Source organism: Phocoena phocoena, chromosome 10 (genome assembly GCF_963924675.1).
Source record: "Phocoena phocoena chromosome 10, mPhoPho1.1, whole genome shotgun sequence".
Classification (NCBI taxonomy): Eukaryota; Metazoa; Chordata; class Mammalia; order Artiodactyla; family Phocoenidae; genus Phocoena; species Phocoena phocoena.
In genome coordinates this window covers 73,396,035-73,418,623 of record NC_089228.1, presented here as the reverse complement: position 1 = coordinate 73,418,623, position 22,589 = coordinate 73,396,035, and the positions used below count along the sequence as shown (strand labels likewise).

At 56.9% G+C, this 22,589-nt stretch overlaps 1 protein-coding gene across 2 annotated transcripts; it reads right to left on the bottom strand.

Annotated features, from left to right (window-relative positions):
* Nucleotides 1–7,958: 7,958 nt before the first annotated feature.
* Nucleotides 7,959–21,160, bottom strand: VEGFA (vascular endothelial growth factor A). 2 transcript variants are annotated; one of them, XM_065884752.1, is made up of 8 exons: nt 21,095–21,160; nt 18,013–18,061; nt 14,624–14,820; nt 13,729–13,805; nt 13,331–13,360; nt 11,420–11,473; nt 10,145–10,276; nt 7,959–7,980 (listed from the first exon to the last, which is right to left on the bottom strand). In XM_065884752.1, the coding sequence occupies exons 1-8, from the start codon at nt 21,158–21,160 to the stop codon at nt 7,959–7,961; spliced, it is 627 nt and encodes a 208-aa protein (XP_065740824.1). The 2 variants fall into 2 exon arrangements, with proteins under 2 accessions (XP_065740824.1, XP_065740825.1); XM_065884753.1 differs by lacking the exons at nt 10,145–10,276; nt 11,420–11,473; nt 13,331–13,360.
* Between the last annotated feature and the right edge of the window lie 1,429 nt (nt 21,161–22,589).

Genomic DNA, 22,589 nt, shown 5'->3' with positions numbered 1-22,589 from the left:
TGGAAGCCAAAAGCAAACAGGTATGCAAACACCCTCTCTGAATTACTTCCCTGGAAGCCATCTTCCTGCTGCCTCCCCAGGAGATGGCAGCTCCCAGCTCTCAAAGTCCCAGGGAAAGCATTCTTCTCCCTGCCCCATCCCAGAGCCCCGCTCCCACCCCACCTGTACCACAAACCTTTCCCCCAGAGATCCCGGAGCCCTCCTGGGAGGGCTTCTGCGATGGACACTCCTGAGGGCCTGGCTTGCCTGAGTCCTCAGCAGGGGAGCAAGGATGTACACTTGCAAAGATGGGTATAAAACCCAGTCATGGTATTTTGGTTTAAAAATTAAAAAGTGAGGAGGGAGAAAAACAACCAAATTATACTAAAGTAAGAGAAGAAAAAGGCATTGACGTGGGCACTAGAAATAACAACATAATTATAGTGACCATTGTGAGCACACCCTACATACCAGCCACGGTACTGGGTACCTTCACACGTCAACATCACTTCCTCCCCTCAAGCTCAAGGGCAGGTATGACTGTCCCCATTTTGGAGGTGAGAAAGTCGAGGCCCAGAGAAGTAATCTGGCCAGCGGCAGACCCAGGATTCCAACCTAGATCTGTCAGAAGTCCTGGTGGGGCTTAGGGCAGCCCAGATCAGGCTCTGCAGAGGCAGCAGGCAGCGTGTTTGAGGAGAGGTCCCTAAGGGCTGGCCTCGAAGGCCATCACCCCACCTCCTGGGGACTTCTGGCCTCCGGATGGCTGCACCAGCTGCAAATGGGGTGGGAAGTGGGGACACAGTCTCCCCACAGGGAGCCCAAGGAGGTGATAGAATGGGGTTCTCAGAGGAGACAGGCAGAGCCCCAGGAGGGAGGTACGTGCTGGCATCTGCCCCACTTGGAGCCAGACCTAGGGAGCATCAGGGGATGCGTGGGGAAACATCACGGCCCAGCCACCCTTGGCTCATAACAAATAGAGAGAAAAGTCGGGCAGGGACTGCAAACGTGCACTGGGAGGTGAGGGAGGGTTGCAGGCCCCCAAAGGGCTCATCAGGCACCAATATTCCATGATTCCAAACATCTACAGCAGCCGTATGAAGGCGAGGGTGTGCCTTCCTGAGAATGGTGTCCATCTTAATCAACAAAGAAATGTCTGATGGCAGGGATTCTGTCTCCTCCCTCAAACGAGAGACTCTGGGAGGGCAGGAAGCACCCTGAAAGCAAGGACCATGTCAGCCGCCTCAGACTGGGAGCTCCCTGAGGGTAGTACTTATACTTTCTTCACTAACAGACTAACCACCCAAAGGCAAATGCAACCTTTGAAAATCTGTTTCAGCTCTCCGTCCTCTGGTCCTGGGGGGACCCAGGCCCGGCCTTCCTCCTATAGGCCCCTAGGCCTGACGGGTCCTTTTCCTTTGAATCCCTGTTCCCCTCGGTTCTAGCTCATCCACCTTTGGAGTCACTCCCATCTCCTCCTCTGCAGACGCTCAGCCAGGCCCTATCTTTGCCTTGCATTTTCCCTTTCCAGGCAGATTATGAATATTCACTGATTCCTCCCCTGCCCTCCCCCGTTCCCCATGTCCTGATGGATAATGTCCTGTGGATGCAGCTGAATTAGTTTCCTCCCAAGAACTCTGAGGCCAACCTGGTGGGGCCTCCCAGAGGTCATCTCGTCTGGCCCCCAACTTTAGGCTAAAGCCAGCCCCGGTAAGTGAGAGCCCATTCTGCACCAGGGCACAGCCCATATGGCTGCTATTCCGTAAATTCTGGAGGTTGCGAGGGAGGAAGGAAGGAAGGGAAGGACAAGATTCCACAGACTTTTCCTCCAAATCCCTTGTGCTTCTCTCTCTGCCAGTTCTTCTCAGCCTCTGGCCTCTCTCCCTCATGCTATATAGATGAGGCCCACTTTCTTTTGGTGAGACTTCAATAAAACTGACTGGCTCTCCTCAATCTAGATATTTGGACAATACTTTGTCCTGCCTGGGTCGGCCCTTGCCCTGAGTCTTCCCACCAAGGCACACTGCTGCTGGTCTCTGACTGCTTTATAAATATCCTTCCTTCCTGGAACCTCCCTCCACCCCCTGAGACCATGATGCATCCAGCTAAGACTTATGGATGGGAAGGGACAAAGGTCCTAGCCCCAAAGAAATGACCATTTAGTTAGATGGTTCAGATATGACTGGTGAGTAACAACTACCCCAAAACATCATAGTCTGAAACAACAACAGCCATAGATTTACTCACAACCCTGTACATCTGGGCAGGAGATTGCTTCCCTCCTTTATGTGTTGTGCAAGAGTGGCTCACCTGGGGCTAGAGAATCCAAAATGACTTCACTCACACGTCTGGGGCCTCAGCTTGGGGTGGTTGGAACAGTTGGGGGCAGCCTGGGCCCCTCTCTTTCTTCTCTACGTGGCCTCTCTCTCCAGCAGGGTAGTTGAACTTCCTTACAGCATGGCAGCTGCCGGCTAAGAGGGAAAAAATGGAAACTGCAATCTCCCTCAAGGCCGAGGCCTGAAAGTCCCAGAACATCTGTTCTGCCACATCCTCTTAGTCAAAGCAAGTCATAAGGCCAGCCCAGATTCAAGAGAAGAAAAGTAGACTCTTTTTCTTGCAGCATGCAGGCGTAGGGGTGGAAAGCGCTGCTGGCAGCCATATTTGGACCCAGGCCACCACAACGGCACTAACACGTGAAACTGATCCAGAATCACCAAGTTCTGTACGGATCCACCCAGCCTCCTTACAGGAGGAAAGAGTAGGCTGTCAGCTTCCTTGGAGAAGAAGTACACAAAGGCCTTTGGGGCTGTGGCCAGGGTAGGTTGCCCCTTAGGAAAAGGGGAAAGGGGCTCAGGCTGGGCAGAGCAGAGGTGAGAAGGAGCGCTATGTCTCCAGGGAAAACAGTGGCCAGACCAGAGGGGAGGGTGTGAGTCCCACAGAGGGGAGAAAGGCTGGGACATCTTGGCACTGAGCCTTGAGAGGTCCTTTGGGAAGGCTGCAGGGGGTGTATGAGCAGGTCTTATACAACTGGGGGATGCAGCGTGTTCCTTTTATCCTTCTTTTTCTCCAGAGTCTATTTAAAGACTGTTTCTGTCTTCCAAGGCTGCGTGTTGCAATCTCTTCCATCTTAGGTTTCAGATCTTCTACTGACGAGCCCAGGCCCTGGAGACATCTCTTGCCTTGCCACGCTTGGGGAAATATGGATTTCAGCCCTGGGTTTGGCCACCACCACATCCTCCCCCGTCCCACTTTTCTTCTGCCTGTTTGTATTCAGTCTAGACGATTCATTTTTATTTGTTGATGTTCTGCCCTAGCCTGGGGCAACTGTGGTGAGGTGGGAAGAGCACTGGAATCGGAGTCAGGAAAGCTGGTTTAAATTCTGGCTTGGCCATTTACTGGCTTTGAGTCGATTCGGGCAAGTTATTTACCCTCTCTGACCCTCATCTACCAAGTAGAAATGACGAGCCCCGTCTCCAGGGTGGCTAAAAGGAGGAGACAGGGCCTGGCACAGGGGAAGAGGCCTCTCTGTCCCTCACCCCCACCACCGACTCTGAGTTCCCCTCTCCTCACCCAGCCCTGCTCAAGTCCCCACCTGTCAAAAAGCCTGTCTACCCACCGCTCCCGCCAGTGCCAGCCATCACCTACCTCCATAGTCTTGGGATAAAACAAACCCTCAGTCACCAGGCTTCAGTTTCAACAATGTCAGTCAGATAACAAATGTTTATTGAGCATGTCCCAGGCACGTTCTAGGAGCTGGAGATACAATGTACAACATTGAACAAAACAGATAAAAATCTCTGCCCTCACATTGCTTGCATTCTAGTAGTGGGGGAAATAAGAGGAGGGGTAAATTTTAAAGCAACACTGTCCAGAACGGTAGGCACCAGCCTCATATGCACACTTGACATGTTGCTACTCCCAATTGAGAAGTTTGATAAAAGCAAAATACACATCAGATTCGAAGACTTAATACCGAAAAACATGAAATCTCTCACTAATCATTTTTATATTGATTCGATGATATTTTAGATATGTTGGGGTTAAGTAAAATATATGATTAAATTAAACATCACCTGTTTCTTTTTACCTTTCAACATCTGGCTCAGAGAACACTTTAAACTACATACATGGTTCATTCACATCATAGTTCTATTGGACAGACCTGTTCTAGAGTATGTTAGACGGTGGCATGTGCTATGAGAAAAAAAGAAGGATGGTGAAAAGAGGACCCCGAGTGCAGAGGAGCCCGAGTGCAGGGTGTTGATTGTAAATGCAATATAGTCAAGCAGCCTTGCTGAGACGGTAACAAAACTTAAAGGTGAGAGAGCCACGCATGCCACATCTGGGGGAAGAGGACTCTAGGAAGAGAGGACCGTACGTGCAAAGGCCCTGAGGTGGGAGCGCACCCGCGAGGAACAGAGAAGCCAGTGTGGCTGGAGCTGAGTGGTCAAGGTGGGGTCAGAGGTCATTGAGTTGGGGAGATCAAGGCAACACAGATGGTGCAGGGCCTTTTAAGGCCATTGTATGGACTTTGGCTTCTTTCGCCGAATAAAACGGAGTCTGCAGGGTTTTGAGCCAAAAGGTAATATGATTCAGCTCACATTTTAACAGGCTCACTCTGGCTGATGAGAATGCAGGAGAGAGAAGAATCTGGAAGGCCAGTTGGAGGCTCAGGCAAATATCCACTTGGGATGACAAGAGCCCCGACCTCACAGGTCTTGTGGATTGTGTTAACCAGCGGAAGAGCCACAGGTGGAAAGCGCTTGGAAAATGAGCACTTAACTAGAACCAAAGCTGCAGGAGGGCAGGAACCTCGCCTCCCTAGTCCCCCCCCCACCCAGTGTGGCCAGGAGAGGCAGGGGGTGCCCTCCCTGATCAGCCACCGAAGTCACCTCTACCCTCCTCAGGGTGTCTCCCACGGGAGGATTACAACCACCTCCCTGCAGAGGTGCTCCCTGTTTAAAACCCCTCATGTGCTGCTCATCCCCAGGTCATAGGCTCTTGGCACCATGGGTGCGGCAGGCAAGGGCTATTCCTGCCTCTCTCTCCCACCTTCATCCCCTCACCCACTCCCTGCCTGAGTCCTCCCTCCATGCCTTTGCTCACACTGCCCCTTCTGCCTGGGATGTTGGCTTCAACCCTTCCACCCGCCCCTCCATGTTCTGTCTTCTCCTTCACACTCTTTAAGGGGCAGCCTAAAGGTAATATAATGAGCAGACCTCCCAGACTCCACCACCCGCAATCCGTCCCCACTCCCAAGCTGGATCGAATGCCCCCATCATAATTTATGTATTTTTCTATTTGTGGATTTATAGTTCTGTGTCTCCTCACCCACCCTCACCAGATCCTTGAGGGGTGGAGTTGTATCTTATTCATAACGGCATCCCTTGCCCTGGCACGATGGCTGGTGGCCCAGTAAATATGGTTTGAAGGAATAAAAGAGGCTAGAGAAGTGGATTTGGAAGCACTGTTCATAAACGCCAAAGACCCAGACAGCTTCCACCTTCCCCGGGCCTGCGGGAGAGCTGGGCCTACGCAGCAAGGCAGGGCAGGGAGTCCCCTCAGGGGCAAGTGGAACCGTGGGCCCACCTTCCAGAGGCTCAAGGAACTCCAGGACTACTACGTAAAACTAATTTATACCCTGGGGGTACAGGCCCCACACAAGCACCCCCTTCCCATTCCCAGCCCCCTCCTGTCCTCTGGGAAACAAGCTCAGAGACATGGCCAGTTCCTTCCCTGACAAGGGACATTGCCTGGATCACATGACTCCTGAAGGCAGCTCTACTCATCGCAGGGCCCTTGGCTCCTATCTAAGGAGCTGTCTCTCCCTCCCCCACTTCCACAGATGGCAGAAGATGAACGAGCTCCCCCAGGACGGGCCCAGCCAGAATGGAAAGACTCTGGCCCCCGGCACAATGAGGTGGGTCACCCCGTATCCTACACGCTTGGAACCCCTTTCCCAGACCTCAGGCAAATGCCATGTTTCCCATGGGAGGAGGGAAAGGGGGCAGGAGGAAGTCTGGAACAAAGATTCAATGGAGAAGGAGAAACCAGGAGGAGCTTTGAGATCAGAATTAAATTCTTTAATACAAAATGCTTTTTTTTAAGATATATCTGTATTTCTTTGTTGTTGTTTAAAAATAAATATGTACTACGGAATATCTCGAAAAACTGCACTAGAGACAAAGATGTGATGTTAATATCTTTTTCCCCACAATTATTACGGATAAACAGTAGCACCAATAAATAAATGATAACAAATATTAAAATTAAAAAAGGAGAGAGATTTAGTATGTAGAATTCTCTATTTTTTCTTGTTTTGTTTTTACATATAAAAAAACAGAATAGCAATGTCTATCAGAATCATATATACATAAACATATATATATATATATTATATATATATACACAAACACAAGTTGCCAAATATATATATAGTATGTAGATGTATATTGAAACCTTATTTCAAAGGAATGTGTGGTGGGGAGCCAAGGGAAAGGGGAGGGCAGAACTGAGTGTTAGCAAAATTAAATATCTGCTCAGGACAAGCTGGTGACTGTCACCGATCAGAGCAAGAGAGATTGGAAACAGGAATTTTATACACAAAGACCAGTACAAATAAGAGAGAGCGAGACAGCAAGAGATGGATCTCATAAATAGTTGAAATTAAATATTAACCAAGAATACTGAAAAAAACCCTACTCTTTAATTAAATTAACTGTTTTAATTTCTAATTAAAAGGGCATATTAAATAACTACCATATATAAAACACTTCTCTTTTCTCTGCCTCCAGGGTGGGCACCGGGACCCTGCCCTGTCTCTCTATGCCGCAGGAAGGGTCGGGTTGGGGGATGGAGGTGGGTTAACCACTCACACACACACAGCCAGGTCTCCTGGGGGGACAGAACTAGTGGTTTCAATGGTCTGAGGACATCGGGCCCTCCTGCGCTGTGCCCGGGAAGCGAAGCTGGGAGAGGGCCAAGGCAGGAGGCCCTTCCCTCGGAGGATGAGCTGCCACTGGGCGGCCCTTCCTCCACCAACGTCTCTCTTCTCTTCGCCAAGGCATGTCAGTGGCCTCCTGGGCATCTCGGAAGCGGGTGAGAGGAGGTGAAGGCTGCCCAGACTCCTGAATCTTCCAGGCAAGTGCCCCTGGGGGCAAGATGCCCGTGCAGCACGTGGAGGGGTTCTCCAAAGCACAGCAGTGTCCCGAGGCTCCCCCAAACTCCTGGTCAGAGCCAGCGTCCTCGTGCCCTGTACCTGTTGCCTGTCTTTCTGTCCGTTTGACTCGGGATAGAGGCTCGGGGCCAGGGCTGGGTTTGTCGGTGTTTCCAAAAGCAGGCCAAATTTGCCCCCGTGCCCTGGCCTTGCGCGTCCCCAGGCAGGTGAGGGGACCCCGGCTTCCCTAAGAGGGATAAAAAGATGATGCCAGAGTCTCTCCTTCCATCCTCTTCCCTGTCAGGATCTGGGTGGGGGTATTCTCCTCCCAACTCAAGTCCACAGCAGTCAAATACATCCAGTGAAGACACCAATAACATTAGCAATGTTAATTTAAAAAAAAAAAGAATATATATATTTTATATATATATATAAAATATATATATTTATTTTTATATATTTTATATATATATATAAACGTATGTATGTGGGTGGGTGTGTCTACAGGAATCCCAGAAATAAAACTCTCTAATCTTCCGGGCTCGGTGATTTAGCAGCAAGAGAAATAAAATGGCGATCCAATTCCAAGAGGGACCGTGCTGGGTCACCCGCCCGGGAATGCTTCTGCCGGAGTCTTGTGCTCCGGACCCAAAGTGCTCTGCGCACAGCCTCCTCTTCCTTCATGTCAGGTTTCTGGATTCAGGACTGTTCTGTTGATGGTGGTGGTGGTGCGGGGGCAGCGGCTATGGGTCATTCTGTGTCAGTCTTTCCTGGTGAGACGTCTCGTTCCCGAAACCCTGAGGGAGGCTCCTTCCTCCCACCCAGCTCACCGCCTTGGCTTGTCACATCTGCAGAGAACGGGAAACAGAGGCTGGGGGTTAGGGCCAGGGGAGGAGCCCCGGTGGGGAGGCTGCAGCCTCCCCTTCCTGCAGCCCGAGGCCAGCAGGGGAGAGGACAGAGAAAGCGCAGTCCTGCCTCTGGGAGAGTGGCAGCTACGTCCGGGGCTCCCAGTCTGCCCTCTGGAGTTTACAGTCTAGCTGAGACAAGACAAAGACAGAATGACATCTCATCACAAGCAACAAATGAACACGTCCCAAAGAACAGTCCCTAGTTGACATTTAAGAGCTGATAGGTGAGCAAAGTTGGACCAAGTTAATCACCAAAGCCTCCCTGAAGAAGGAGATGTTTCAGTGCAGTCCCTATGGTGCTGGTTTGGGGGAGTGAGTTGAGAGAGCAAAGGATAGGGCCTGAGCAGAGGCCAAGCAGGCCAGGAAGCTGGGGAAGTGAGGCTCCCAAGAGAGGCGGAGCCAGCAGGGCTTGGGGCCCTGGGAAGGTGAGAGACACACCTCCCCTCGCCATGCCCACCGTCCTGGCCTCAGCTGCAGGCCCCAGGTACCAGGCTGCCTTACCTTTCCAATATGCTATTTAACTTAGGGTCGGGGAGGCAGAGGGGACTCCTAGAACTTTCCCATCATGGCCCTGCACCTGGGCTGCTCGCCTTTTACCCTCCCCACTCGAAGAGAGGTCAGAGCAGGCCCTGCCCTTCTGAGAGCTTAGGAATGGGGATCCTAAGCCTCCTATTTGAGGACTGAAATTCCCCCATACAGCCAGGTGAGAGGATGGGTTCGGGTAACTTCAGTTAGCCCCCAGGTCACCGCAGACATCCCCCTATCCCATCACTGCAGAATGATCACCGTGGTAACCCTAAAATGGCAAATCCCTTATCTTCTCGGAGGTCCCTGGGAGATGTGAAGACCCCTCAGCCAGCCCTGGGGTGAGGCAGAGCCCCCACCCCAGCACTAGTGTACACTTCCTGCCTTCACGTACCGCCAAGATAGACAGAACCCACAGTAACACCCCCAGGGCCCGGTCCCCAGCCTCCCTGACACTCACAAGCCACAGGGACACGGGAGACGGGGGAGAGAGCTACACTCCAAGGACCCTGTTAACCAATGAGGCATCTGGACTAGCTGGGGGCACCCTGGCCCTGCCCGGGAATCCCCACAAAAGCCTCTCCTTCCTGGGTGAAGCTTACGCTGGCCCAGAGGGCTCCCTGCCTTTGAGCACAGGCCAGACGAGTATAAACACCAGTGAGGCACCAAAAGATTGCCAGCCACCTGTCACGGCCCCGTGCTCTTGCCCTCACCCCTGAACTCGGTCATGTATTCACTCACGCACTTGACACTTCCTTGGTCCCTGGTGTGAACAAGGGACAGAGGCACAGATGCCTGGGGTGGGAGTGGGGGGTCACGCAGATGAATAAAACCTAGGCCCAGGTGTGAGGAGCTCACAGCCTAGTACTAGGAGAATGGGTGCGGCTCCCTCCCTCCACCCATCCTAGGGGCATTTGGAAATAGGTGGGCCGTTTGGGGTTGTCGCCGTGATGACTGGAGTATTACGGTATCTAGCGTCCCCTGATGTTAAATCTCCTATCTGCCCTAAACCAACAGGCAGAGCCCACGCCCTCCAGGACCCCAGTCTGAGGATGAACTCAAGCCCTGTCCCCAAGGAGAGACACTGAGGGGATGAGAAACCCAGCGGTGCAGACCTCAGAGGCGGTGGCGAGGCCCCCAAGTGTTTGCGCTTTGTAGAGGCGCATCCCCCCACGCCGGGAAGGGCCCTCCCTATTAGCAGCAGAGGTGGGAATCACAACGTCAGAACCAACAGCCTCTACGAGCAGGACCACAGGACACAACACTCAGCCTGCGTCCACACCACCACAGGAAGCCACACTGGCCTGCCCACTCACGCAACCAGGGCAAGCTCTGAACTGGCCCTGGCGGGCCGGCCAGCACCCGCTGCCCAGCGCAGGGGCCCCGCGAGCAGAGAAGGCGGCAGTCACCAGGCAAGCAGCTAGAAGCTGAGCAAGCAGCTGGCCCCTTTCAGGTGCGCGTTCGCTCGCTCTCGCTCGCTCGCTCGCGCTCTCTCTCTCTCTCTCTCTCTCTCTCTCTCTCTCTCTCCCCATCTCTGTGCAAAGCCCCTCTCTGACTTGCTCGCCCTCTGGGAACCAACCTGCAAGTACGTTCGTTTAACTCAAGCTGCCTCGCCTTGCAACGCGAGTCTGTGTTTTTGCAGGAACATTTACACGTCTGCGGATCTTGTACAAACAAATGCTTTCTCCGCTCTGAGCAAGGCCCACAGGGACTGCAAAAGGCAAAAGGAAAGACATCTAAGCTAGAGCGTCAGCAGAGAGAGAGAAAAAAAATCCATGCAACACCCCCGACCACGTCAGCAGCTGCACCCCACCCAGCTCACGGGCCCCACACCCTTCCACGCCCTGGAAGGGTCCGACGCCACAGCGGAAGACAAGAGAGAGCGGCGGAAAGAGGCAGCGCTGGCTAGGAAGCCTGCCCGCAGGAAGAGGCGGACGCACACGGGCAGAATGCAAGGACAGGGGTGCTGTAAGGGGCAGCGCTGTCCCACGGGCACAAGTGCAAGTCTCGGGCCACAGGGCCCCAACGGCTACCACCCCCGAAAAAGCACACCTTCACTCTCCACCTGCTGGGGACGGCAATCGGGGCCACCTCCTCCCTGTGTGAAGGCTCATGCCCAGGCCCCTCCACCAAAGTGGGGGCTGAAGCAGGGAGTGACGGCAGGCTAGGCCCAGAGGCAGGGTCCACAGGCCAGGCCACTGGTGGCCAAAGGGTCCCCCACAGCCTCAAACCCAGAGGAAGAGGCCACCCTACGGGAAGGCTTCTGTGGGTGCCATGGGTTGGGCTGGAATAGGGGGCTCTCCTCCTGAGGCTCCAAGTCCACAAGGAGGGGCCGCAGTGGTGTTTGACGCCACCTCCTCCTTCAGCCAACAACGAGCTGCCTCACCTCATCCACGCCCCTTCCTCACGCCACGTCTGCCCTCCGCACCCCCACCCCCCAGCTTCCAGAGAAGTGCGGAAGCCTAGAGCAGCGGAAACCAGCTGGGTGAGCAGGCATCAGCGCCCGGCACCCGTGCCAACATGGGCCCGCCACCAGTGCCCAGTGGGTGAGGGAAAGGCGGTGGGTGCCCAGCCAAGCCAGAGGCCCCTCCCTGAATCCTCCAGGCCCACTCTGCCCACCCGCCCACCCCCAACCCTGGACCAGCAATGCCACCACCACATCTACCCATCGGTGCCAATTAGTGGAGTGAGAGTGAGAGAGAGTCACTAGGGAAGAGGGAGGATAGGAGCCAGGGAAGGGGAGCAGGAGGGAGGCAAGGTTCCAGGGTCCTGCAGGCGGGAGTTTGATTGGGGGCTGGGAGGCTCCAGGAAACGAGACAGCAGTGGCACCACGTACGCGCTCCAGGATTTATACCGGGATTTCTTGCGCTTTCTTTTTTGCCCCTTTCCCTTTCCTCGAACTGATTTTCTGGAAAATAAAAAAACAGAGACAGACAGAGAGAAAGCAAGGGGGTAGGGGAGAGGAAAGGAAGCAGTGAGGAGAGTAGGACACAGGACACGCTCCGAGGCACGAGGGAGAGCTTGCACACGTGCACGCACACGGGATGGGCCGGGGCGGCAGGCACTCAATGGCGCCTTCTTCTCACTTTACCCTTGGGCGGAGCAGGGGGTAGGGGGGCGGCAAACCCAGCTCCTAGCAAGGCTGTGTGTGTGGTGCGGGGAGCAGAGGCTGGGTGGAGGGCACTGGACCCACAGGCCTCCACGCTCATGGTGTCTCCTGGTCCCAGGCAGGGGGCAAAGCCTAGGGGGCAGGCTCTCTGCCCAGCATCCCTGAACAAGTCTGACCCTGAAGGTCAGGGGCCATAAGAGGCAGGCCAGAGTTTGGGGAGAAGGTCAGAGACCTGACTCGATGGGGGGGCAAGGGAAGGGGGTGCAGGCTGTACTCCAGGCACCTTCTGCCTTCATTTCCAAGTACCAGAGCGAGGGGTCCCTCCAGGGGCCCTGCCTCTGTGGATCCCAGTGTAGGGGAGCAGCTATCTTGGGAGCTGGCGCAAAACCAAGGGTGGCACATGAAAGGCGCCAGCCAGCCCGGCCATAACCTGGGCTGAGAGGCGGGGCCCCAGGCAGGCGGCAGGGTGAGGTGGGAGTTAGGGAAGCGTGGGGAGGGGGGCCTGGGCGGCGTTTGGCGAAGCGTCCTCTCCCCAGCCTGTCAAAGCCTGCTACACCATCTCACCAGACTCTCTTTGGAGACGAGGCGAAACCCCACTCTCCCTGTGGGCAAGGCAGGCGTTTGGGGAACTGGCAAGGGCGGCAAGCTGAAGCCTGTCCCCCTCAAGGGAACCAGCCCTCTCCACACCTGCCCGGCCCCAGAGAATGCCCCTCAGGATGGCTGCCACATGGGACAAATGAAGGGGAAGGGATGGAGGAGAGGGGCAAGTCTGTTCCCTCTCGGGAGAAAGTTCTGGAGGAAGGAAGGTCTTCATTCACACGCGCACAGACACACTCTCTCTCTCTGAGCCTCCTGTCCCCAATCACTGCTCAGCAATCCTGAAGTTGGGGACTTAGGGAAGAGGCAAGGGATTGAGGTCTAGGGGGCTTCAATGTCACCAGAGCGTTGGGGGCAGACAGGACGATGGGTGGGGGAAGGGCAGAGGTGCTCTCTCTCAGTCTCTTCCCCTGCAGGCTCTCTCCCGTGCCAGCCGCTCGCCCTGTCTTGAAGGATCACCGCTGCCAGACCTCACCCCCTGCTGCATCCTGACCTGACCCTCCACACTGAGCAACTGAAAGCCTCAGGAAATGGCCAACATTCACCTCTTTCTCCCCGGCCAAGGGGGCTGAGCGTCTCTGGCCTGCCTCACTCCCGCAGGAGGGCATGCACCAACAAAACACCCCAGCTGGCCCCAAATCCAACCGCACCACCACTGCAGCCACCAACGAGGCCATTTCCTCTAACACACAAAAGCTGGCCTCTCTGCCACCCACTCCCTCTCCCTGCCATGGGTGACAGGAGGCTAGAGCAGGCCCGGGAGCCAGCATCCACAACAGGCCCCGACACGCCAAGACCGCAAGTCCTGGCCGGGAATGGCCCGGAGATGCATCGTCTCTTCCAAAGGAAGTTCCAGCACCAGGCTGGGTTTTGTCAGTTGTTCTAGAGCCATAATCCTGGAGTTTGCTCCATCCCATTGCTGCCACCACAAGTCCCCATGAAACCAACTCTCAGACCCAGTGAAGCCATGAGACCCCCCCCGAGAGAGGAAGCCAAGAGCCCCCAAACCAAGACAACCAGCCAAGTAGAGGGAGAAGAGGGAAAGTCATGGCCACTTACTTTTCTTGCCTTGCTCTATCTTTCTTTGGTCTGCAGTGGGTAGAGAAAGAGAAAAGAACAAAACAGAGAGGAGTTCAGATGGTGATGCTAACGAGAATAATAATAATAAAAACTTAACATAGCATTTATGACACATCAGTACAGTTTTAAACTCCGGACATATAGCGACTCACTCAACCCTTATAGCAATGCTAAGCAGTACATACTACTACTGTGCCCATTTTACAGAGGTGGAAACCGAGGCACATTGAAGTAATATCGAAATGCCCACACTTACACAGCTGGAAGGCGGAAATGGGCTAACAAGTGGAACGTCCTCAACCCTGGCCTAGAGCGGGACCCCTGATTTCGTTCAGCAGCCATTCACTGAACCAATGACGCCGTGACTCCATCCTTACCTGCATTCACATTTGTTGTGCTGTAGGAAGCTCATCTCTCCTATGTGCTGGCCTTGGTGAGGTCTGATCCGCATAATCTGGAGGAAGAGGAAGCAGATCACAGCGGTTAGTGACCCAGCCAGCCATACCCAGGTGGGAGACCCCATGGCTCCTGCCACTCAGCACCCAGGGGTTCTACAGAGCAGGGAAGGGTGGTGGAAGTACGGGGGGACCAGGGGCTCTACCAGAAAGAGCCTCAGGCCCCCCCCAACTCCCCCCACCCCGCTGACCTCAAGGAGCCCCTGCTTCTCTTGAGGGCAGACATGGCTGCAGGGTTGGCCAGGCTGGGAATTTGGGTCCTGGGTTCTTGCCACTCCCCATCCCTCCCCTCCTCTTACCCCTCCAGGCCTCACCCTACCCCCAGTAACTACCCAAGAGCCACCCACCCCTCCCTGGGGTCTCAGAGTTCCCTCCAGCCCCATCCAGGCTGAGATGTGCCCCATCACCAGGCAGTACCAAACGACTGGCTTTTTAAACTCTCCACAGACCAGGCTCATCCAGCTTCCCAAACAGAGCCCCCAGGGAGGGAGGGCTCTCTCCCTCCTAGAGAGGAAGGGAGGGGCTCCTGTCACAGGTGTCAGCCCCCTCCTGAGCTCAGGGGACAGAGGTCAGGGAGGAGGAGGAGGTGGTCGGGGCTTGCTGGAAACCTGGGCTCAGAAATGCAAGCATCTTTTTCTCCAAAGAGGGTAAGACCTCCACATCTCCCCTTGACTGACTCAGGGGCGAGAGGTGGGCAAGGCAAGCCTGGCTCCTCCCTTCGAGAGCTGCCCAGGAGAGGGCCGGGGACCACCTGTTGGCAAAGCCTAATGCCCCACCCACCCACGCAGCCCCTCCCCCGCTCCCCGCAGGTGCCCACCTGCATGGTGATGTTGAACTCTTCGGTGGGCACACACTCCAGACCCTCGTCATTGCAGCAGCCCCCACACCGCATCAGGGGCACACAGGACGGCTTGAAGATGTACTCGATCTCATCGGGGTACTCCTGGAAGATGTCCACCAGGGTCTCAATTGGACGGCAGTAGCTGCGCTGGTAGACGTCCATGAACTTCACCACTGCATGGCAGGGGGTGACACATGAGCCCAGCAGGTCACGTTAGAGGTGGCCAGCCCTTCTCTCCACCCAGCTCTGTAAGGCCGCTCCTTTCTGTGAGAGGTACCCACTACAGTCCTTCTGAAAATCTAACCTAAGTCTCTTGGCTGTGGCTGAAGTCCTCTCCTAGCTTTCCACCACCAACACTGATAAACGCCTGTTTTTATTACAAAGATCACACAGCACTGTCAGGTTCTAAGGGAGTCAGCCTGCACATCTGATCCCCTAGCCTCGCCATGACAGCCAAGCCAATCCCTAGGTCAACCTTGATGCCAGAGGACAGTCTGAGTATGAGTATACCTGTTGGGGGTCTCTAAGCTTCCCGTGAAAGGAGGAGCAGCCAGCGTGGCAAACCCGCTCTCCATTTCCCTCCAACTCCCCACAGCAACTGCCCTACCATTAACCGACAACCACTTACTGAACACTTCTTATGTGCTGGGCACTGTGTACAGGAGTCCACAGATGTCACCCCAAACAATTCTCCCCCCCATGGTACTCTGAGGTTCTAGTAGGACCCCCCATTTTACAAATGGGGAACTAGAGGCTTACAGAGGCTGAGTAACTGGCCCCAAGGCCACACTGCCAGTAAGTAACAGAGTTAAAGTCAACTCTGACATCAAAGCCTTCCCAGGCCAACATCCTGTGAAACAGAGGGGAAGCATCAGGGGGCACTTTACCACCTGCCAGACCCCCTCCCCAGACTCGGGCTGAGGAGGTGGTGGGCACTGGCACAGGGGTTGGGTCTGCCTGGAAACAGCAGGTGGCTATGGGCGGGAACACTGCTGGCCCTGCCAGCCACCGATAACCCCACCCAGGAGGGCAAACTGCTTGCATCATGGAAAAAACGGTGCCGCCACTGCAGTCACGGAGCACTTCTAGAAGCTGATCTGGAGGGAGACCAGGGTAAAGACAACTTCCCAGGCTGGCCGTGGAGCCTGGGGTGCACCGGAGCATGAAGGGGTAATTCTGGGCCACAGAGGTAGGGCCCCTGAGAATAAATAAAGTCAGGACTCTGAATGGCTACTCCAAATTGTGGCCTGGCCTGCCACTCCCCATCAGCCCTCCACCACCACCACAGAGCAATCCTGTCCCTGAAATGAGTTTCCCCTGAATAGAAGGGAAGAAGCAGCATCCAGCCAGCGAGGAAGCCTGGGCTCTGGCCAGGACTTGGTGTGACCTTGGGACAGTTCCTCCCTCTCTAGGCCTCAGACTCTGCACATCTGTGTAAGTGGGTTGGGCTGATCTCTAAAGACACTGAAACAGAGGTTGAAGTATAGGGTTCTGCCTTCCATCTCCAGCCCTAAGAACAAGCGCCCTCTTCTCAGCCCAGGAGACACAAGGTTAGAGCCCCACCAAGACATCTGAAGGGCATACCCCCAGCTGCCTCTTCCCAGAGGCCACAGCTGAGCCTCTCCTCACTCCTCCCTCCAGAGGGGTGAAGGAAGATGAGCCTGGGTGCTGGGGAGGGGGGTATATATAGTGGATTAGGGAGAATGTGAGGAGCTGAGGGCAAGTGGGGAGGCTGTACGTGTGAAAACAGGAAGGAAAACACTGGGGGCTCCCAAGCCAGTCCTTGGCCTTGCCTGAGGTCTCTGCTTCCCCATCCAGACAATGGGCACAGAATTCCCCACCGCTACAAGGGTTAGGATCAATCATCACCAAAAAGAGTATAAACAAGACCAGGGATCTGAAGAAGTCCTTTTGTAAGCCAGGTCTATATTGAAGAAGATGACTAATCAAGCATTCTTGCCCTGACACTGCATCCTGGCTGGGGCTAGAGGTGGCCAAGCCTTCAGGGCCACAAGGACAGGACAGCAGAACAGTCTGGCCTGGGTCATGGCAGTTGGTAGCCGATGGTAAAAAGATCCAGGGTGGGAATTCCTTGGAAAAGCTCCCTGACATCCTCAGGGCCCACAGGAGGTAGAGGGGGGTGACTTCACCGCACCCTTCGCACCCCAGCCAATACCTCCAAGGAAAGCTGTCCTGCTTCTGCTCAGGCGTGGGCGCACATACACTCCAACTTCAGGCTCCGTGGTTTTCCTTATTTCTCTAAGACAACCTTCACCCCAGCAAACAAAGACCATTTGTCTTGCCTCTCCCAGACCTCAGAGACAGACCAGTGGAGGCTGAGGCAGGGTGGGTGCACCCTGGGAGCGGAGGCCTGTCAGTGGCACAGGTGGGGAAGCCAGGCCCTGGGTCAAGGAAAGGGCTCCTGAGTGAGGAAGGAGGCAGAACTGGCCAGGCGTCACCACCAGCCTGGGGAGTAGAAACACTGCCCCTGGCCACCGTCCGGGCCACTGGATTTGGGTCAGGGAAACTCGCCTGGAGGAAGACCCCAGGGCCGTCCCTTCTCAGAGGTGGGGAGCTGGGGGAGTGGCACATCGGGCTGGAGCAGAGGCCACATTCAGTAGTGGGGAGAGCCAGGGCATCCCTAGAGAAATGGGAGGATCTGTACTCCAAACCGCGGCAAACAAAAGGCAGGCAGACTCAGGCTGGGCAGAGGGGCGGGGCTCCTGGGAGCTACAGCCAGCCCTCTGCTGGACCAAGAGGGAAGTTCACAAGCACCCAAACCTACTCCCCAGGAGGGCAGGGGGAGGCTGTAGGGCTTTCTCTCTCCACCCCCAAAGGAATGCCAAGTGGGGGGGAGGGAGTTCCATGAGCCTGGGCCCTCTGCACCTCCAGCTCGTACACAGCCAGCAATCTAGACAGCAGGGGTCACAGCCTCTGCCACACAGACCCCACAGGTGGAATCTGGCTGGGTTGGAAGTGACATGGAGTATCCATCCTCCCCTGGGAGCAGGGGCGACAAGGGACACCTCCCCTGACACCTGGGATCCTTGAACACTATTTGTCTTCCTGGTCTGTGCTCGCAACTCCCTCTCCAAATAAAATTTTACTGGAAAGAACAGAAGAAAAAGACCACAAGTCCTATTTCTAGCCGTGGTCTGAGTAGTACAGACAGAGTGCTCCAGAATGGAAGGGTTAATCTCCCGGAGCTCACCTTTTCCTTTCTAGATCCCCAGATTCCTGTGCCCCTTCCCCACCCAAACCCCAACAGACCTGAGAAGGAACTGGGCCTTCCCACCCATCCCCTGGGGGATCAAGGGACCCCCCCCCCATCCGTGTGCAGGGGTGGGCGTGGGGGGGGGACTTACCTTCGTGAGGTTTCTGCTCTCCTTCTGCCATGGGTGCAGCCTGGGACCACTGAAGACAAAACAAAGAACGAAGAATGGGCATGGGCAGAAGCAGGGATGCACAGACCCAGCCACCCCGCCCCTGCTCCCTCTTTAAGTCCCTCCCAGCCCGCAGCCTCTGGCTTCCCCGGGGCTTCTCAATGGAGCAGGGCACCTCCGGGGGCTCTCCACAGCACAAAGCACCACCCCTGGACTGCTCCAGTTCTGAAGCCAAGGAAGATAAAGACTGACCAGATATTGGTGGGGGGGGGGGGCTCAAAACACAGGAGGAAAACACCAGAATTGCTGTGCTGCCCAGGCCCCTGCCCCTCCCCCACATTTCCCTTTCCCAGCCCTCACTGGCCCCTTGCTGAGCTAAAAGAAGTGAAGTCTCTCAGCCCCCCTGACTCCCTGGTCCAAAGCCACGGGTAAGTATTAAGGTCAAACAGGAGGACAAATTTGGACTGGGGCAGGAAGGAAGGACTGGGGGCGAGAAAAACAACATGGTGACCTTCTCCTGCTGACATAACAAATACCAGGGTGCGCTGTTGCTGTGGGGGGGGCGGCACAGAGGACCGAAGGGCACCAGGCACCCTCCCCCATCCAAACTCTTCTATCCTCAGGAATACTTAGCAAAGCCACAGGTTGCCTAGAGGGTAAAACATGGGAGGAAACCCTGGGGGAGGGGAGGGCCCCATTTTTCCCTGCGCACCCATCTCCCTAGAGCCTGAATTTATCTCCAAAGCCCCGAGCCTCGGGCTCCCACCTTGTTCCCTGGTTTCTTCTCCCTCCCAGACTGAGGGGGTTCCCAAGTCCCTCTCACCTGCTGGACACCTTCCTCAAAGGCAACCAGGGAAGCCTTTTATGCCTTAGCACTGCCCAACCCCTAGGGGGCCCCCTGCACTACCCAGGCCTGAGGCCTCTCATCCCTCCCCACCCCCACCAGATCATTCCTCCCCTCCCCAGAAGCTGTGAAGGTCAACTAGCCCAACCATGTGGACCTGACAGCACCCCGCAGGCAAAGGCTTCTCCCAGCCCTTCCAGAGGGTCTCCAGTTGTCACCAACTGCCCACCCCACCTGCCCCTCTTTTGGGGCAGATCCCGAGCAGCAGAGCTGCGCTCTAGCCCACAGAACTGCAGACTCCGCAGAGACTCTGTCTGTCTGTCTGTCTCTCTCTTTCCCACCCCCCTCCCCACAATACACCCCAGACCCCCAGCCTTGCCTCCAGGGCCAAGGTCAGATAACAGTTTCCAGGATCCCAGCTGGAGCCTCCCCCTACAGTTCCCTCAGGGACTCCCCTGGAGTCTCTGCCTCAGCCCCTCACCCATCTCCATGGTACCCCCTGGCTTCCCTCTGCCAACATTCTGCCTATGCCCTCCACTCCTCCTGGGCCCCAAAGAGCAAAGGGATCAGAAACTTCATACCCCCTCCAAGTCCAGGGGGCACTGGGAGGGGCAGTTCTGGGCGGGGAGGGGCCAGGTGCCCTTCTCTGGGGGCCTCTGAAGGTCACACTGTGGCCAGGCGGCCTCTCCTCCCCCTCCCCCCCCCCCCTTGGAGGCCTGGAGCCAAGGCCTTTGTGCCAGGGTCTGAGGAACTCCGGGTGGCAGCAGGGACCCCAGCCCATTTTCTTCCTTCTGCCACTCTCTAAGGGAATCTGTAGCTAAAGGAAGAGCGGAAAAGGATCCCTTAGGTGGTTTTGGGAAGCAAGGTGGGTGGGCAAGTTTGGAGTTCCGAAAAAACCACCTGCTCCTGCTCCAACGCCCATTTCACCAGAACAAAGTGTGTTTGCACGGCTGGCAGGAGCTCCCTCCAAAGGTTCGGGGAGGGCTAGTCCCACACGGCCCATGTCACAGCAAATTTCAAACCATTTTTCCAAAAAGTGTAAAGTGGTCTGAGGACCCTCTTTAAACCCTCCCTTAGGCCACCCCCATAAAAGCTAAAGCACAGCTCACTCGGAAGTGTGGGGGAGGGGAGGGAAGCAGACTGTCACGAAGTCGGGACTTTAGGTTGAGTCTCGACAAAGCACCCGGCTGGGCCCAGGCAGCCCGACTCCTGACAGCGATCATTCTTTTCCCGGACTCTGGGGCCGGAGAGAGGTTAGATGGGTCTTCTCAGCAGAGGGGAATAAAAAATAAAGAGGTGGCAGGGGCTTCTCTTCGAGCAGAGAGGAAATGGGGAAGGGACGTTAGGAAATTCCTCCTAGGAGGGGATTAAGGGCTGGGGACAGCGGGAAGGAATAGGGGTGGTTCTCCGGGTCCTCTGCAAGGGACTACCTCGAGAGGTCACCTTCCCGCGGAGGGCAGGCGGGGGGAGGGGCGCCGCTCGCCACCCCGGGTTCCCCGCTCGGGCCGCCGCGGCTCCGGGAACACGCGGCCGGCCAGGCCCGGGCTGATGTAATCGGCTCCGCGCCGCGCGCGCCCGGTCGGGCGGGGGAGGGCGGGCACCGAGCGGGACGCGAGCTGGGACGGGCGGGGGTGGTGCGGCGCAGGTGGCCCGGCGGAGAGGGGGGGTCCCAGCAGCAATCCACCCCAAAACTTTTCCCCAACTCGAGGCGAGGGCCGCAGAGATCGAGCGGCAGTGACAGCAAGCCCCTCTCCCGCCTGCACCCTGCCTCCTCCACGCTCTCTGCCCTCCCCCGGTCCAAGGTCCGAGCACCCCCACCACCGCCCGCTGGGCTCAGGCTCCCGCCCCCGCTGCCGGGACTTCCAGTTCGTCGGGGACCAGCGGCCGGGAGCAAACTTCAGCCGCCAGCGGCAGCGCAAGCCCAGCCCCCTCAGCTGCCTCCTCCGGCTCCCGCCCTCCGCTGGTCGGCCCAGATCCTACGTGCGGTAACTCTGGTGGGTGGGCAGGGCCCGCGTGGGCGGTGAGACTCTGTCCCGGTGTCCTCCCACCTAGCGCGCGCCCCCTCCCCCTACACGTATGAAGATAGAGGCGAAGCCGCGCGTCTGGTGCCCAAGGACCCGCGTGGGGCACTGAGCCCCCACGCGCGCACTCGCATGCACGTCCCCAGCCGGGAGAGGCGCTCGCAGCGGCCCGCGGCGCCAGGCGGGCACGGCGGCTTACCTTGGCATGGTGGAGGTACAGCAGCAAGGCAAGGCTCCAATGCACCCAAGAGAGCAGAAAGTTCATGGTTTCGGAGGCCCGGCCGGGGCCGGCGCGGCTCGCGCTCCCTCTCCGGCTCGGGCTGCGGGGCGGCCCGCTCTCCTCGGCGCCCAGGCGGGCGCCTCTTCCTCCCGGAGCCGAGGCCCGGGCCAGGGCCTGAGGCGCGCGCGCGGCTGGAGCACTGTCTGTGCACACAGCCGCGTCACCCGTCCATGAGCCCGGCTTCCGAGAGCCGAGTCGCCACCGCGGCCCCCTCTCCTCTTCCTTCTCTTCTTCCTCCTCCCCCTCCTCGGACTGCGGCTCCTCCCGGCCCGAGCTAGCACTTCTCCCGGTTCCGCTCGGCTCGGCTGCCCCGGCGCGGACCACGGCTCCTCCGGAGCGAGAACAGCCCAGAAGTTGGACGAAAAGTTTCAGTGCAACGCCGCGAGCCCCGACCCCCTCCACCCCGCCTCCGGGCGCGGGCTCCGGCTCCTGCCCGCGGCTAGCCGCCGCGTCCACCGTCGGCCGCCGGCCGGGGAGGAGGTGGGCGCTGGGGCAGGGGGCGGTGTCTGTCTGTCTGTCCGTCAGCGCGGCTGTTCCGACGTGGGATCCTGAGGGGGAGGGCTCGCGCCGCGCTCTGGCGGTCACCCCCAAAATCAGGTCACTCACTTTGCCCCTGTCCCTCTCGTTTCTCGCTCGCCAGCGCGCGCTCTCTGCCCCGGTCTCTCTATCTTCCTCCACTTCTCTTCGGAGCTCTTGCTCCCTCTTGCTTCTCTGCTGGTTTCCAAAATCCGAAGTGATTTGGGGGAGTAAAGGAGCAATCTCCCCAAACGGTCGGCCCGATTTAGCGGGGAATGGGAAGCAAAAATAAATTAAAAGGGGGAAAGAATACGGTTTTTTCCCAAAAAAATGTTTCAGAATAAAAGGAGGAGGGTAAACCCTGGATAAATGAATATCAAATTCCAGTGCGGAGACTCCTGGCTGGTGACCCCGCTGGTTCGTCCGCCTCGCCGATGCGTCTCCTGACCGAGCGCCGCTGCCGCCGGCTCCACTCGCCCCCCGCGCCCCGGCCTCCTTGCAGCCCGGCTGCCCCAAGCCTCTGCGCTCCTCGCCGCTATGAGCAGACTAAAAAGAAGGCCTGGCCCCGCCCCGACACGCCCAGGGGCGGGAACAGGCCCAGGCTCGGCTCCTTGAGTCCGTCCCCTCCGCGCGTCTTCGGCCCCTGGCGCTGCCTTCGCCTGGGGACCCCAAGCCAAGCCTGGACCCCCACCCACACCAGGGAAGCGAAACCTCGACCCCCACCCAAGGTTCACAGCCTGAAAATTACCTATGCGCCCCCCTTTGCCCGGAGACACACACGCCCGCGCGGTATTTGGGGGGAGGGTACAGGAAAGTGAGGTTATGTGCGGACAGGACTCGAGAGCTATTCCCTCTATGCTGGGAATATTGGAGGGGGCAAGGGTTTGGGGGAGTCGGA

Excerpts from the sequence above, each read along its gene's own strand:
- VEGFA (XM_065884752.1), bottom strand. The coding sequence starts at position 21,160 with ATGAACTTTCTGCTCTCTTGGGTGCATTGGAGCCTTGCCTTGCTGCTG. Across the intron at positions 11,474-13,330 it reads GATAGAGCAAGGCAAGAAAA|AAAATCAGTTCGAGGAAAGG; the intron begins GTAAGTGGCCAT and ends TTTATTTTCCAG. Across the intron at positions 7,981-10,144 it reads TTAAACGAACGTACTTGCAG|ATGTGACAAGCCAAGGCGGT; the intron begins GTTGGTTCCCAG and ends CGTTCTCTGCAG.